This window comes from Vipera berus, assembly GCF_964194415.1.
Source record: "Vipera berus genome assembly, chromosome: 2".
NCBI lineage: Eukaryota > Metazoa > Chordata > Lepidosauria > Squamata > Viperidae > Vipera > Vipera berus.
Window position 1 is genome coordinate 165,680,260 of NC_138203.1, and position 15,168 is coordinate 165,695,427.

The 15,168-nt window shown below is 43.1% G+C and overlaps 1 protein-coding gene across 6 annotated transcripts; it reads right to left on the bottom strand.

Annotated features, from left to right (window-relative positions):
• Positions 1-353: 353 nt before the first annotated feature.
• PYCR1 (pyrroline-5-carboxylate reductase 1) lies at positions 354-14,441 on the bottom strand. 6 transcript variants are annotated; one of them, XM_081321878.1, is made up of 8 exons: positions 14,337-14,441; positions 13,813-14,041; positions 12,091-12,161; positions 9,565-9,744; positions 4,611-4,832; positions 3,677-3,769; positions 3,147-3,310; positions 354-3,051 (listed from the first exon to the last, which is right to left on the bottom strand). In XM_081321878.1, the coding sequence occupies exons 2-8, from the start codon at positions 13,877-13,879 to the stop codon at positions 2,907-2,909; spliced, it is 942 nt and encodes a 313-aa protein (XP_081178004.1). In that variant the 5' UTR covers positions 13,880-14,041; positions 14,337-14,441; the 3' UTR covers positions 354-2,906. The 6 variants fall into 6 exon arrangements, with proteins under 6 accessions (XP_081178004.1, XP_081178005.1, XP_081178007.1 ...); XM_081321879.1 differs by having other exon boundaries at positions 14,321-14,385; XM_081321881.1 differs by having other exon boundaries at positions 13,813-13,913; positions 14,337-14,378.
• Between the last annotated feature and the right edge of the window lie 727 nt (positions 14,442-15,168).

Sequence of the window (15,168 nt, forward strand, 5' to 3'; positions counted from 1 at the left end):
GAAACCATAGCCAATACAAATTACAGGGTTTATAAATGTCATAAAATATAACTATGTGTATATGATTTTATAGACTAAAAAGACCAAATATTTTTATGTCACATTTTGAGAAAGAAATAAATCAGCCATAACTGTTTGGAAGTGATTCCCATCTGCTTGGATAATAGACTAGCTATCCCATTTGGAAAACTTACACACCAACATTCAAATGAGAAAATCAGACTGAAGAATTGGAGTGAGAAGGAAAAGCTATGTGTCTTTCAGATTCTTCCAAAACTGGCCCTCTTTCATAGCACCAAAATAAACCCAAAAATCCAGTAAAAACCTAGAAACAAATCATATTAATTGCTTTATTTTTATATATCAGCTTCAATCCTACAGGCATGTGATAATCTAAATTTTCTATATAATATATATTTCTTACATATAAGTTGTCAGCTGTGTTCTAAATTCAAAACCGACCTTATCATTACAATCAGATCTTTATCAGTTTTCCAAGTTGCTGACAGGCAGTACTCCACTGTATTTTTTTCTCTCAGCCAAATTTTGTTCCATTTCTGCCATTCAGGGATGTGGCAAAAGCAAGGCTTTTGACTGATGATTGAGTTTGTTGTTGAAGGGAAGGCAAGAAAGAAAACACATGAGGTTTCAGCCACTGAGCACTTTAATGCAATCAAGCTTCAGATATAGTCAAACATAATTGAGGAATACAGATTATCAGTGTTCCACACATAAAGATTTCCAGAAAAATAGTATCTAAAAATTGCAGCAAGTACCTAGAGCAAAGGTCCCCAACCTTTTGGGCACCAGGGACTGGTTCCATAGAGGTTTTTCCATGGACCGGAGGGTGCGTGGTTTTGTGTGCTGCCTGCATCTTGTTTGTGTGGCCCAGTTGCTGGCGTGCTATGGCCAGGTACCGGTCCACTGACCTAGAGCAAAAACATTTTCTCCTCTAATTCTTTGACCATTTGGGTAGTCATAAAAAACAAGCAAAAGCTTCATCCCAAGAGAGTCTTGCTTCATATTTCTTTGGAAATAGTTTAATTCTGAATCATTGTCACTTTATTATTTAAGCAGTTTCCTGAGTTCAGATGTAACAAGGAGGTTTGTTTAAAGACAGAATGGTTGTTGCTAAGCTCTTCCTTACGGGTATAAAAGATGGGAAAGAATAAATCCATGGTTTGGCTCATTCACAAAATAAAAGCCACTGCTCCTCTTATGTGTATTGCAGAAAATAGGAAAAAGTGACAAGAATAAATTACAAGGTCTAAGGCAGGAAGGTGACAATGATGAAGTAATACAGAATTGCTCTGCCCTTGAGTTTTTTGTGGGAACAATCACTACCGACACCTTCACAATCTTTGGGCTCTTTAGGAGGACCTGCATGCTGAAGCTACCAATTAGCCCAGAACACATGTCTGCCTCCAGGATATAGAGAGACTTAAGTTCTACGGAAAAAGCTAAGTTCTGCTTTCCTCAGCAGAATTTTTTTTTTACTCAGAAGCAATATATAACACAACAATATCCATCTGCTAGAAAGGGCAGGGAACATTTTAGTAAAGAAAGACTCTGGCATTAAAAGAAATAAGAGAGCTGCCTTCTCTGCACCTCACTATAATAAATTCTCAGATTTCAGGTCTATCTATAAGGTACACCTCACAAATATTTTTTTCATTTTTCAGCCTTAGGCAGTCTCAGTCTTTTATCTATTAAAGGAACGCTGTGAATAAATCCAATAAATTCATGATTAGATCACAAATGATCTAATCGTTACTCATTCTTTTATTTCTGACTGTAGTGCCAAATGTTAATACTCTATGTTAATAGCTACTCCACTAAGAAAATCAAAATTATGAAAATAATCCCCATACAAATTGAATAGCTTCTATCTAGGCATAATAGCAGATTCAGAATCTATATGGGATTTCTTATAGTTTATGTACTAGAAGTTTGCAAATTACCTGCATGAAAATGAAAGATTGAAATCTTGGGCAAATCCAATTTAGGTAGCAAGAAATGAGAAAGAGCTCTGCTAAAGACTGGAAAGTTGCTGCCAGACAGAGTAGATACAATATGTGACCAAATGGAGAATCAGACTGCTCTGTTTAAAAGATTCTTATGTTCTTATGGAACGAAGAGATTATAGACTACTATAGATACTTTTTGCAGCGTATAACGTGTGATAAATTCAGACAAATAACCTATATGAAACCTGAGAGCAGTGAAGAATTAAAATGAAACACTGCAGAAACAAGATCCGAAGATTCTGCTTCTACCGTGTGTGTGTGTGTGTGTGTGTGTGTGTGTGTGTGAGAGAGAGAGAGAGAGAGAGAGAGAGAGAGAGAGAGAGAGAGAGAGAGAGAGAGAGAGAGAGAGAGAGAGAGAGAGAAAGGAGGAATGAAATAATGAATGAATGAATGAATGCACGTGAACAAGACTTGGAAATATTTGGATATAGCTTTCTGTTTGACTATGTAATTATTTCTCTGGGTCACCTGTTGTGCAAAACTGTTGTGAGATTAACTAGGAAAGAAGAACTTTGGAGGAAAATTAGGACTGAAAAACGTAAACAAATCATCTGTCAAGTTCAAAAGAAGACTGCTGTAGTTTCCTCCCTAAGAGAAATGGCTGAAAAAAACTACTTTTTTAAAAAAATCCCATTTATATCCCGCCCTTTCTCTGAAGACTTACAATGTAAAGCACAAATCAATGTGCTTAGCAAACTTTCCTTTCAGTCCCCAAGAACATTGCCCTATCTATTCTACCTTAATAATTACTTCTGGAAATTTAAATGCCTTTCTCTCAACATCTCGAATCCAGGATACGTCTCCTTCTATACATCCCACTTTAAAATAATCTGTGTTCAAAGAAAAAGAAAACAGGCTCAGGCAAAGGCCTGGGTTTCTTTAGTACTTCTTGTTGCCAGGATTCTTCTTGTTGAATAGGCTGACCTTGCTGGTAGAGGAAGACTCTAATTTCACTTTATCCATTAAGGTTTTCTTAATGGCAGCTGGGGAAACTTTCTCTTGGTCAGCTAAGCACTGTAGTTCCCTGTTGAAGACACAGAATGGATTAACAAATCAGAGAACGTAGCTCAAGAGGGGTGAGTGGATGAGGGCATTTCTTTTTGCGCTGTGCAAGCATACCGTGTCCTGATGCAGGATGCCTCCACAGCATTGATGAGCAGTGAGCGGAAACCACCACTCTCTAGAAAGTGGAGAGCATAGATGGTAGCACCTCCCGGTGAGCAAACATTGTCCTTAAGCTGTCCAGGATGCTGCTCAGAATCCAACAGCATTTTGGCAGCTCCCTAGGTATTGGATAGACAAGACAAAGGCAACTTAGAGGATAGCAGCAATATGTTACTTAGTTTAACCTATATTTATAGCTGGATCTTTGAGGGAGAAAATGAAAATCAGGGCAGATAAAAATTTTTTCCTTAACACTGCAAATTAGCCATTGAATTAGAAAAAAATGTAACCTGTCTCACACGTGACTGAATGATCCAATAGTTTGTCTGTTTCTTTGTACTTTAATTGCTGGGTGGTACCCAGGGCGCTTCTTTGAATTTCAAACACCAGCTTTTAAAAAAATAATGTGACTTTTTTCCTATCAAATATCAGGAAGCAGAGTAGTCATAATGACCATTCTGATGATTACAAGCTAAGATACTGACCAACAAGGCTTGAGCTCCCAATCGGACAGCTAGTCTACGAGGAAGGCCCATCTTCACACCTCCATCTGCCAGGGCATCCAGGGCTGTGAATGCCTAGGAAATCAATAGTTAAAGAGAAATAAAAATTTGACCATATAATTATTCCTCTGGATCACCTGTGCAACATAACAATGCAATGTATTTTTCTGATTATTTAAATCAGAGTTCCTCAATTCAGTGCCCTCTAACCGTGCTGCAGCTACAAAGTCAAGAATTCACAATCAGCATAGTCTGAGGCAACAGCTGTACAGGTAGTCCTCAACTTACAACCACAACTGAGCCAACATTTATGTTGCTATGAGACAGCTGTTGAATTTTGCCCCATTTTATGGCCTTTCTTGCCGCAGTTCTTAAGTGAATCACTGCAGTGGTTAAGGTAGTCACATGGTTAAGTGAATATGGCTCCTCCTTTGAATTTGCTTATCAGGTAACAAAAGGGGTCATATGACCTGAGCACACTGCAACCATCAAAAATGTGAGTCAGTTGTCAAGCATCTGATTTGGATCATGTGACCATGGTGCAATGGTCGTAAGTGTGAAAAATGGTCGTACGTCACTTTTTCAGGGCCGTTGTAACTTCGAACAGTCACTAAACAAACCATTGTAAGTTGAGGACTACCAGTATCCCAGAATTTTACCAGTGGATCCTTGTGGGTAGCCTAGGACAGATTGGAATAGACCACCTATTCCAAGGTGGTCCGGCTCTAATGATATCTAGGAAATCAAACACTTGGTTATAAAGCTTCATTCTGAAATACTGCAAGCCAATCTGCCTTCTCTTAAAATCAGATATGGCGTAAGATGTTAGCTACACTTCCGCATATAACCCTATCCCCACCCCAACCCAAATCTTTTATATCCTTTTTGAAGACTAAAGGAAATATATGGCACATACATAAGCAGGTCCACTGCCACTGAGTCCCGTCACAGCATCTATCAAATCTTCTTCCACTTCAGTGCAGAAGCCCACGCTTGCCATCAGCTGTTCTAAGAGCTTCCCATCTTCCACTTCTGCATGCGAGCCTGTGGCATAAACGGTGGCCCCTTCCCGCACAATGACTGGTGTGTTGGTCATGCACCTGATCACTTTTGGGGTGGGGCAGAAGGTAGAAAGTTTCTTGAGACACAAAATAAGAGAAACAATTGAGGATACTTAATTCAGAACTTAATTCAGAATCCGGTCTTATATTTTTTTGCCTCCAAAAGAGGTGTTAGGTCTTATTTTGGGGGGGATGTCTTATTTTTTCCACTGTGGAAGCCTGCCATTTTCCTAACTGAGGGACTGATCATTCTAGGAGTTGTAATCCCCAACACATTTGGAAATGCCAAGTAGAAAAAAGCCAAGTTATACATTAGTTTATTTAGTTTTTAGTTTTATTTAATTTGTATACCGCCCTTCTCCCTAGGGACTCAGGGCGGTTCACAGGGCATATATAAATAACAATACAAAAGTTAAAAAAGATTAAACCAATGCCCAGTTAAAAACAATAATACAATACTAAGAACAACAATTTAAAACCCATATTCCCCCATCAGGCCAGACCAGCTAATTCAAATAAGTGGGTCTTCAGGCCGCGACGGAAGGTTCGGAGGTCTGATGACATCCGGAGCTCCACCGGCAGTTGATTCCATAATGCCGGAGCGCCCACAGAGAAGGCCCTCCCCCTGGGGGCCACCAGTCGGCATTCCCTGACCGGAGGCACCCTGAGGAGGCCCTCTCTGTGGGAACGCACAGGGCGGAGGGGAGTTGACGCCGGCAGCAGGTGGTCCCTGAGGTAACCCAGACCCATGCCATGTAAGGACTTAAAGATCATAACCAAGACCTTGAACCTCACCCGGAAGACAACTGGTAACCAATGCAGCTCGCGGAGCAAAGGTGTAACATGGGAGTACCGGGAAACTCCCAAGACAACTCTCGCGGCCGCATTCTGTACCAGTTGGAGCCTCCGAGTGGTCTTCAAGGGAAGCCCCATGTAGAGAGCATTACAGTAGTCAAGGCGAGAGGTCACGAGCGCATGAGTGACCGTACACAGGGCATCCCGGTCCAGATAGGGCCGCAACTGGCGCACCAGGCGAACCTGGGCGAAAGCCCCCCTAGTCACGGCCACTATATGATCTTCCAGGGTAAGCCGTGAATCTAGGAGGACTCCCAAGTTGCGAGCCCTATCCACGGGGGGTAAGAGCTCACCCCCCATAGAAAGAGATGGAACATTTTGAATGTCCCAGGATGCCGGAATGCACAGCCACTCAGTCTTGTCAGGGTTGAGTTGAAGTCTGTTCCTCCCCATCCAGACCCGAACCGCCTCCAGGCAACGGGACATCACAGCGAGGGCATCACTGGGGTGGTTTGGGGTCGAAAAGAAAAGTTGGGTATCATCGGCATATTGATGATACCCAACTCCAAAACCACGAATGATCTCACCCAGCGGTTTCATGTAGATGTTGAACAGGAGAGGCGAGAGAACCGACCCCTGAGGCACTCCACAAACGAGAGACCTAGGGGCCGATCTCTGCCCCCCTGCCAACACCGACTGCGAGCGTCCCAGGAGATAGGAGGAGAACCACTGAAGAACTGTGCCTCCCACTCCCAGTCCCCTGAGACGCCGCAGCAAGATACCATGGTCGATGGTATCGAAAGCCGCCGAGAGGTCTAATAGGACTAGGACAGAGGAATATCCCCTGTCCCGAGCCCTCCAGAGATCATTCACCAGAGCGACCAATGCCGTCTCCGTGCTGTACCCGGGCCTGAAACCCGATTGGTAGGGGTCCAGATAATCCGCTTCATCCAGGACCAGAGGGAGCTGATGCGCCACCACACTCTCGACAACCTTCGCAAGAAAGCGAAGGTTGGAGACTGGACGAAAGTTGTTCAATACAGCTGGGTCCAAGGCAAGCTTCTTGAGGAGAGGTCTCACCACCGCCTCCTTCAAGACGGTGGGGAAATAACCCTCACTCAAGGAAGCAGATATAACCGCCTGGAGCCAGCCTCGTGTCCTCTCCCTAGCTGCATAAACCAGCCAGGAAGGGCACGGGTCCAACAAACATGTGGAGGAGCTCAGCCTCCCCATAATCCTGTCCACTTCATCAGGGGTCACAGAATCAAACTCTTCCCAGGTAACATTGACAAGACCGCCCGTGTCCTGATCGCCTGACTCTGCCCAGTTGGAGTCCAAACCGGTCCGAATCCGAGCGATTTTATCCGACAGATGTTGACTAAATTCCTCGGCACGACCCTGCAAGGGATCCTCCCTCACCTCCTGATTAAGAAGTGAGCGAGTCACCCTAAACAGGGCGGCCGGGCGATTATCTGCGGACGCGATGAGGGTGGAGAAGTAATTACACCTCGCCACCCTCATCGCTGCGAGATAAGACCTAATGTAGGTTCTTAACCGCAACCGGTCGGGTTCGGATCGGCTAGACCTCCAACGGCTCTCTAGGCCCCGTTTCCGATGCTTCATCTCCCGGAGCTCCGCGGAGAACCATGGAGCTCGCTGGGATCTGCGCCGGGTCAGGGGCCGCAAGGGTACAACCCGGTCAAGTGCCTCAGTGGCTGCCCTTTCCCAGGCTTCCACTAAGGCATCTGCCGAGCTGTGAGCAATGGAGGCAGGTGGGGACCCCAGCGCCGCTTGGAATCTATCGGGATCCATTAGGCGTCTGGGGCGGTACCATCTAATTGGCTCCGTACCCCCACGGCGGGGGGTGGCAAAACGGAAGACCAGCCGCAGGAGGTGATGATCGGTCCATGACAGGGGCATAATAAATGGAGAGCCCCCACCAAGATCATCCAACCACCGTCTAGATAAAAAAATCAGGTCAAGGGTGTGGCCTCCCTCATGAGTTGGCTCAGAAATTACTTGCGTCAGGTCCATGGCCGTCATGGAAGCCATGAACTCCCGAGCTAACTCAGATGAACCTCCCAGGGATGGTAGATTGAAGTCTCCCAAAACTATAAGTTTGGGAAACTCAACCACCAACCCCGAGAGGATATCGAGCAGCTCGGGCAGGGCTGCCGCTGTGCGACTAGGCGAAATGTACACCAGCAGCAAGCCCAACTGCGCCCCAGAACCAAATCTCACAAAGAGAGACTCACACCCGACTATCTGAGAAACGGTGGTCTCCCGCGGACATAAGGTCTCCCTAATAGTGACCGCCACTCCCCCACCCCTGCCATGAGCTCGTGGCCGGTGTAGCACCCGGAAGCCTGGTGGGCAGAGGTCAACCAAAGGGACCCCACCCTCTGGGCCCAACCAAGTCTCCGTGATGCAAGCCAGGTCCGCATGCTCACCCTCAACTAAGTCCCTAACGAGGGGAGCTTTGTTAACCACAGACCTGGCATTCAGGTACACCAGCCGGAGCTCAGGAGGCTGCACATCCTCGCTCCCGGGACCTCGAGGAAGAAGCAGAGGGTCGGAGCGCCTCACCGCTTGCAAGTAGCGGAGATGGCCCTCCCGGTAGCGATACGGCCCCCTGTCTATCCGCCTGCTGCCATTCCCCGTCGTGGGAATTGATAATCCCACGACCCGCTCATGAGCCCCGGCGACGACACCCCTTTCTCCCCCCGTGCGGTCAGACCCAAGTCTGGCCTGAACCATGGTTGAATGGCCACCCCCCATAGCCAGACAACCCCTATCACCCACCCCGCTCCCTAACCCTATAAAAAATTTTGATAAAAAAATAATCAGAGGCCTTCTATTAGATTTACATTGACGGCCCCTGCCCCTGCCCAGCCAACTCTCAGAGACCCAAAACTCGGGCCCGTCATCGAGGTTAAAAATGTTTAAGGAGGCGGGTCGCACCCAGGAGAGGGGGGGGCACCCCTGAGGGCATACAAGTCCGTGCTAGTATATTGCCGCATGAGTCTAGAAAGTCCAGGTAGTCCAGGATAGGCATCCCTTAATTGTCCATGGGAGGATTGAACATGAAGACAGATATCTGTCTTCATGTTCAATCCTCCCATGGACAATGAAGACAGATATCTGAAGACAGATATCACATTAGTGACACCTGAAGACAGATGAACATGAAGACAGATATCTGAAGACAGATATCACATTAGTGACACCTGCCCAATAGCTCCATCTGCAATTTAAGGAATGTCTACAGGGTGGCATGCTATAATTTCTCACAATTTATGACAATTAGGCATATTATAACTAAATCAGAATAATTTACTAATTATATACTAATGTAGAACAAGTTATGTTAATTTATTCAGATCATTAACCATAATTTATTAACTCATACTAATTTAGTAATTCATGCTAATTTATCCAGGTTAAGAATCATAATTTATGAAAACTTATCCAGTGCAATAATTTATGATAATGTATCTGGGATAATAATTATGATTTATGATAATATAAGTTAACTGTTCCAGGGTAATGATTTATGGTATATTATCCAGAATAATCATAATTTATAATAATTTCTCCAAGATAATTCATCAATTTATGAGTTACTAATTCATGATAGTTCATCTGGGTAATACTCATAACTCATACTAACGCTAATAGTTTATCCATGGTAATATTCATAATTTATAATATTAATTCACGATAATTTATGCTAATTTAGAACAATTTATGGTATTTTATTCTGGATGATAAACATAATTTATTAATGCCAATTCATTCAGGATATAACCAGCTTACTTACAATGATATTTACTAGGTCACTAACCAGAGATACAACAGTGTTTCCTCTTCTTTCTATATAAGCAAAGCAATTATATTCATTGCACTGTCACCACACCCATTATTAGTTTGTTCTTCAGAAATATCTGTTAGCTGCCCTAACCTTGCACAAATCTAGGCCCAAGAAACGTAATACAGATGAGTGCTGATTCTCACCTTTTCAATTGAGTTGATAGTAACACCAGCAGCACATGAGACTACAATATGTCGATCTTCTATGTCTGAGCCAATTTCATCCAAGATAAAGGGAATTATGGGTGGTTTTACTGCCAGAAACAGGACATCACTGTTTTTAACTGTCTCCTTGTTGCTTATGGTGAAATTTACACCCATTTTCTGGAATTAAGAAGTTGCATAGCAATTGTTGAAGCATTTCTTTCTTTGTGCTGAGTTTATAACAAGAACAATTAGATTAAACAAGGAACCAGGCAAGGTTGGGCACATATTTATTTTCCTAGAACTAAAGACAAAATACGGTAACTGTGATGGATTAAAGCCAAAATAATCTCATACAGTATTTTTATTTTAATTGGGCGAAAAAATGAGGCAAAAGTAGAGATTCAGCTGTTTTGATTACTGGGGTTGGGGTGAGGTTTTTGGATGGAAATAACTTGCACCAGCTTGCAGAGAAACAGGGATAGAAAAGAACTTCTTGGGAAGAATCATATATCCTGTTTGGAATGTGTTCAGTATCTAGATATATATTCAATTTTAGTACTTATGGTAATGCTGATTTACTACATGCTATGATGACTCCAGTATTTATATATGAAAATTGTATAAATATATTTTATAATTAAAACCAACTCAAACATTCTGCAGTTTAAAAACGGGTATGGTTTCAGCTAGTTTCTAACAATATGATGCTCCTAAAGATAGAAACTAAGGATTAAACAGTGTGTTATGGACACAAATGTAACATGTAATTCCTTAGCAATGCCACCATAATAACTGACAGAAACAAGGCGGTGATTGGATGCATCAAAACTGCTCCATATGTTTTAAAATATCTATTTGCAACAGAAGACATGCCCTTGAAATAAATAAAAAAGGATTATATCTTCCTTCTAACAAGTATTTCCACACTAACATATCTCATCCTAAAGTTATTTTTCAAATGAAAAAAGAACTATCAAAGTATAGGCAGGCCTCGAGAATTATGGTCATATTGCACGGTAGTTGTCAGGTGTCACCTAACGAAAAATCCCCCCATCCCATTCCTGTCCCATGTGAAACATAAACAAAAAGAACATGCAGTTTGCTATGTGGAGTGTGAGGTGCCTTCTGGACAGGGGAGCCTCTTGGAGGTCTCATACAGGCCCAGGCCTGCCTGCACTGGCCCTTCCAGGTCCTCCCCCACCACTGACGCTCCATGCTCCACTTTCCATGCCTTGGGTTCTCATATACCTTTTCCCATTCCCACCAGGTCCTCCCTGATCTGATTTCCACCCCACCAAGCCAAATACCCTTCTTCTCACTTACCTTTTGAAGAGCTGTGAGGCCTTCCAGACTGCTGATATGACTTCCTTTTTCACGTGGCCACATGGCATTTCCAAAAGTGGCTGCCATTTTGTCCCACCCACAAAATGGCGGCTGTATTCAGGTTGCTGCATTTGGATTGCAGCCGCACATCTGTGGGACAAATTGCTTCATTTTGCTACCTTATCAAGCTCTGCAGTGCTGCAGAAGCTTTCTCCAAAATTCAAAAGTCTCTGTAACAAAATGAAGAAATTTCTTTGGTGGCTGCCATTTTGTCCTGCCCATAAATGGGCAAGACAAAATGGCAGCCACATTTGGATCACTACTGTGTGACCCAGGGACACATGGCCTGCTTGCCTTCCACAACATGAGGTCCAGAGAGCTTCAGAAGGTAAGTATGAGGCATGATGGCTGTATCAGAAGGAGGTCCAAGTGATTTCAACAGATGGGATGGAGGGACTGCAGGCCTGCTGCAGCCATCATAACTTTGAAATGGGGCCATGTGTGATTTTGGGTAGTCTGTTGTAATTTCAAACATACATTAAATTGCCTGTTATGCCTTGAGGATCACCTGGATATCCTTTTCTGAGTAACATGTAGTCCTACTATTTTCTCTGTTTTTCTTTTTTATATGAAAGAAATGTATCCCAATTTTAGTAACAGAAAAAGTTCTAACTGGGAAGTTTAGTTCCTACAGACAAAATATCAGAGCTAAAAAGCCTAAACTATCTCAGTACATGGATGAAGTGTGGAATGCCCATGTTCTTATTTGAACTAAAAGCCAGTATTCTGGTTTACCACTAGAGGTATGCTGCTCCCTGTTGTTGCTATCTCATCCATTGGATTTCTCTGCTAGTAATCATAGTTAAAAAAATTGTATGGTCTGTGGTTGACTATGATGTACAAACTAGGAATTCTACTTTATTCATCTTGGAACAAGCTCAACTGGTGCCACAGTTTTGTTCTTGGCATCAGGATATGGGTTGTTCCTAGATGAACCAGCAAGATTCTTGTCAAGCTAAGCAAGAAAAACCAAAAAAACACCTGATTTGTTAGTTGGATTCACTGTCAGGAGTCAACAAAGATCAATCAAAGCAGTGTGCATTTCATGTAGAGTTCAGTATACATACAGCTACCAAGAGTTTTATTAGAGTTTTGAGAGCAGAAAAGAGGCATTTTAATATTTCAAATGCTATAACCTACCCTCAAGCCTGTTACTGTTGGGAGATCAGTGTCTGGTGAGCTTGCTGTTATCTTGTGGGCAGCCAAAATCCCTAGAAAAATAAATATTGTGTTTTATTTTGCTATAGCTTCCTACATCTTATTCAAGTGTTGATTCAGGTCTTATTATCAGAGGCACAGTGTTTCACAGCCCCTCTTAGATGGGTTCCTCCAGTGCTGAGAGAGTTCAGATCAGAATCCCACCAGGCTGAGAGAAAGGGAAGAGGAAGGTCACCCAGCCATTTCTCCCATGTTATTGCAACAATGTAGGCCCATGTGAGGGGTTCCCTCCTCTATTTAAAGTATCATCTTTCCCCTCCTGCTTGGCCACTTGACTCAAAGGGATCTCCCCTCCCTAGTTGCATGAAAGCCTTTTTTTCCTTTTAGGTTTACAATAGCCCACTAAACAAACCTAGACGACCACCACCAAGAGGACACTAAAAGATCTATTTAAATATTTCTTTACTGCCATCTAGTGATGGACTAAATTTTTGCTGCCCAGCTGTGGTAGTCCTATACTGTAAAAGTTCCCAACCTTTTGGGCATCAGGGACCAGTTACATGGAGAGAGGGTTTTTCCACACACTGGAAGGGGCTTGGGTGCTACCTGTATCCCACAAATGGGGCTTTGCTTGTTTGTGCGGCCAGGTTGCTGGCATGCCGCAGCCCAGTACCACTCCACAGACTGGGGATTGGGGACCCCCGCTATACTGTACAATCAAGTTTGTTGGAGCCAGGCATAACCTGCTCTCACTGCCTCCTGTGTTTTCATTTTATTCTTGTCACTATCTTCACATCCCTTCTCAGTACACCCATTCTGTTTTTCAGTCAGTATAATTTTTACTACCTCTTATCCAATTGTAGATTTTCATATTTTTAAGTGAAATTTATTGATATTTTTTAAAAAGTAAAGGAACATTCAAAACTAAGGTTAATATATAAGCAGGCAAAGTTCATGTCAAACTACACCCTTGAGAACTTTTTTAAATCTGTGGAAAGATCTGTGCTATCTTTTGCAATGTTTGCAGTTTTTCCATGACCAGTAAGCCACTCTTCTAGCCTGTAATTATACTATTTCGTAAGAAGTAAAAAAAAACCTCCTAGAAATTAGAAGGGGCTGTCTGATTGCTATATTACTATTTAAATGCAATTCGGATTCTCCTAAAAATATAACATACACATATCTGCTTGTATCTTGTTAATTAACATTTCCCCAATAATGCATATACTGCAGTAAATATTGTAACAAGTTAATCTGGACAGAGTGGTAATATAGTAACATGAATTCCAAAATCCAAAAGGGGATTAGCTTCAAACCTGTATCTAGTGCTATTGTAATCGAACAAAAGTAGCACTGTCTTCATTACAATAAGTACCATTACGCACATACAAAGTATGCTTGAGTCAAGGAAAAAATAAAGATCTGAGAGACAGATACCACAAGTGACCAGGTAAAAAAATAATACCATTTCTAATGTTTCAGAAATATCACATTTAAGTTATTACGTGCACGTTACTTGATTACATATGGTTAATTGAATAACCCAATTGATTTGGTCTGCACAATATACGAAACTATAAGCAAACAAATCACACGACATCTAACATACTGTGCAAACTTGTAAGAAAGCTGCAGAAATAAATACAACACCGATGTACCAGTGAGTTTATTGCAAATCAGTTCCAATTTCTCGCACTTGCCTACCTGCTGCCGTGAAGCCCCTCGCTAAGGAAAAGGCGAGCTGCCCAGCACCGATGAATCCCACACTCATGGTAACAAGTTTCTAGAAGTGACCTAATGGATCCCTGGTATATAAAAAAAAAAATTGAGAATACCAGCCAAACGTGCCGGTGATGGCAATATAATTCTTGCAAAATACAGGAACCGTCTTCCGGTTTTGCACTGGAGTTCGGGAATGGATAGATTCAAGTATCTGGAACAAAAAAAGTTTAGAAGGGCTACTGCAGGATCCCTGGCTGACACTCGCTCACCCTCAACTTGACATCACAGCTCGTTTAATCTTGTTCCCTTCTTAGAGCCGGCTCCACCTCCCAGCTGCTGCTCTGCTTTTCTTCCTGCCCATCCTACCGTCCCCGTTCCCTGAAGGCGATCTTCCATTCCCTTTGCATGGCGGATCGATCCTTTCCATATCTTCAGGTTCTCCCCTGACCCAGCCCCCCCAAGAGGGTGCATCTCTACGGAGCCCACTTACCCCCTAGCGAACAAACCTGATACTCCCACGTGGCTCGTTCAGAATCGGGGGAGAGGGGGTGAATAGAAGCCGTGGCAAAGCGCAGGACAAAGATAATTCCTCAGCCAATCCGAACGAGAGGGTGTGGCCTCCTCGCCCTCTCCTTCAATCAGCTGCTGAGCAAGCACGTCGGCCGCTAGCTATTGGAGCAAGCTTTGTTTGCAGTTGCATCAGTCGGTCTTCCGCGGAGGCGGGGAAGGGCTGATTTTTTTTCGAGCGATGCTCAGGCTTTGGTTTTTTTTGGCCGGTAATGGCTGCCCCATCCTGGGCGTTTCCATTAGTACGATGCAGTGTGGGTTGATGATTGCGCTGCTTCCTGGGAATTGTAGTCTTTGGTGGGGAAAAAAAGTGTCTTAAAAGACGGGTGATAGAAATAGAGTGCTACCTTTTAAATGCGGTACTTGATTGAAAGTGTTTGGAAAGAAACTTGCTTGGAAATCACATCGTTTAATCTAACAGCAGTACTCTTGTGGAAAATAACTGGAAGTAGTGAGGAAGTTTAAAAATAAAAAGATATATGCTTTTAGTATTATCATGTAATCATATTTTATATTTTATAATAATCATTTCATAATCAATTGCTTGAGTAGATGCTTTGAGAATATGGGGAAAAATACAGGCCTCAAATGGAGGGAGGGGGAGAACAGGAGTTACCATGGGGCCCAAATGTGAGTCACTATCTAGGAATTGTTTTTAAGTACCTTCTGGTGCCTGGTACCCCTGGCAGGTGTAGAAGATGGGAGACATCTCTCCTCTAGAATTGATAGTAGGGGAGGGATCTTATTAGTATAATGTAAGCAAACAGGGGC

Excerpts from the sequence above, each read along its gene's own strand:
- PYCR1 (XM_081321878.1), bottom strand. The coding sequence starts at position 13,879 with ATGAGTGTGGGATTCATCGGTGCTGGGCAGCTCGCCTTTTCCTTAGCG. Across the intron at positions 3,311-3,676 it reads TGGGAGCTCAAGCCTTGTTG|GGAGCTGCCAAAATGCTGTT; the intron begins GTCAGTATCTTA and ends TCCAATACCTAG. Across the intron at positions 3,052-3,146 it reads GCATCCTGCATCAGGACACG|GGAACTACAGTGCTTAGCTG; the intron begins GTATGCTTGCAC and ends TGTCTTCAACAG.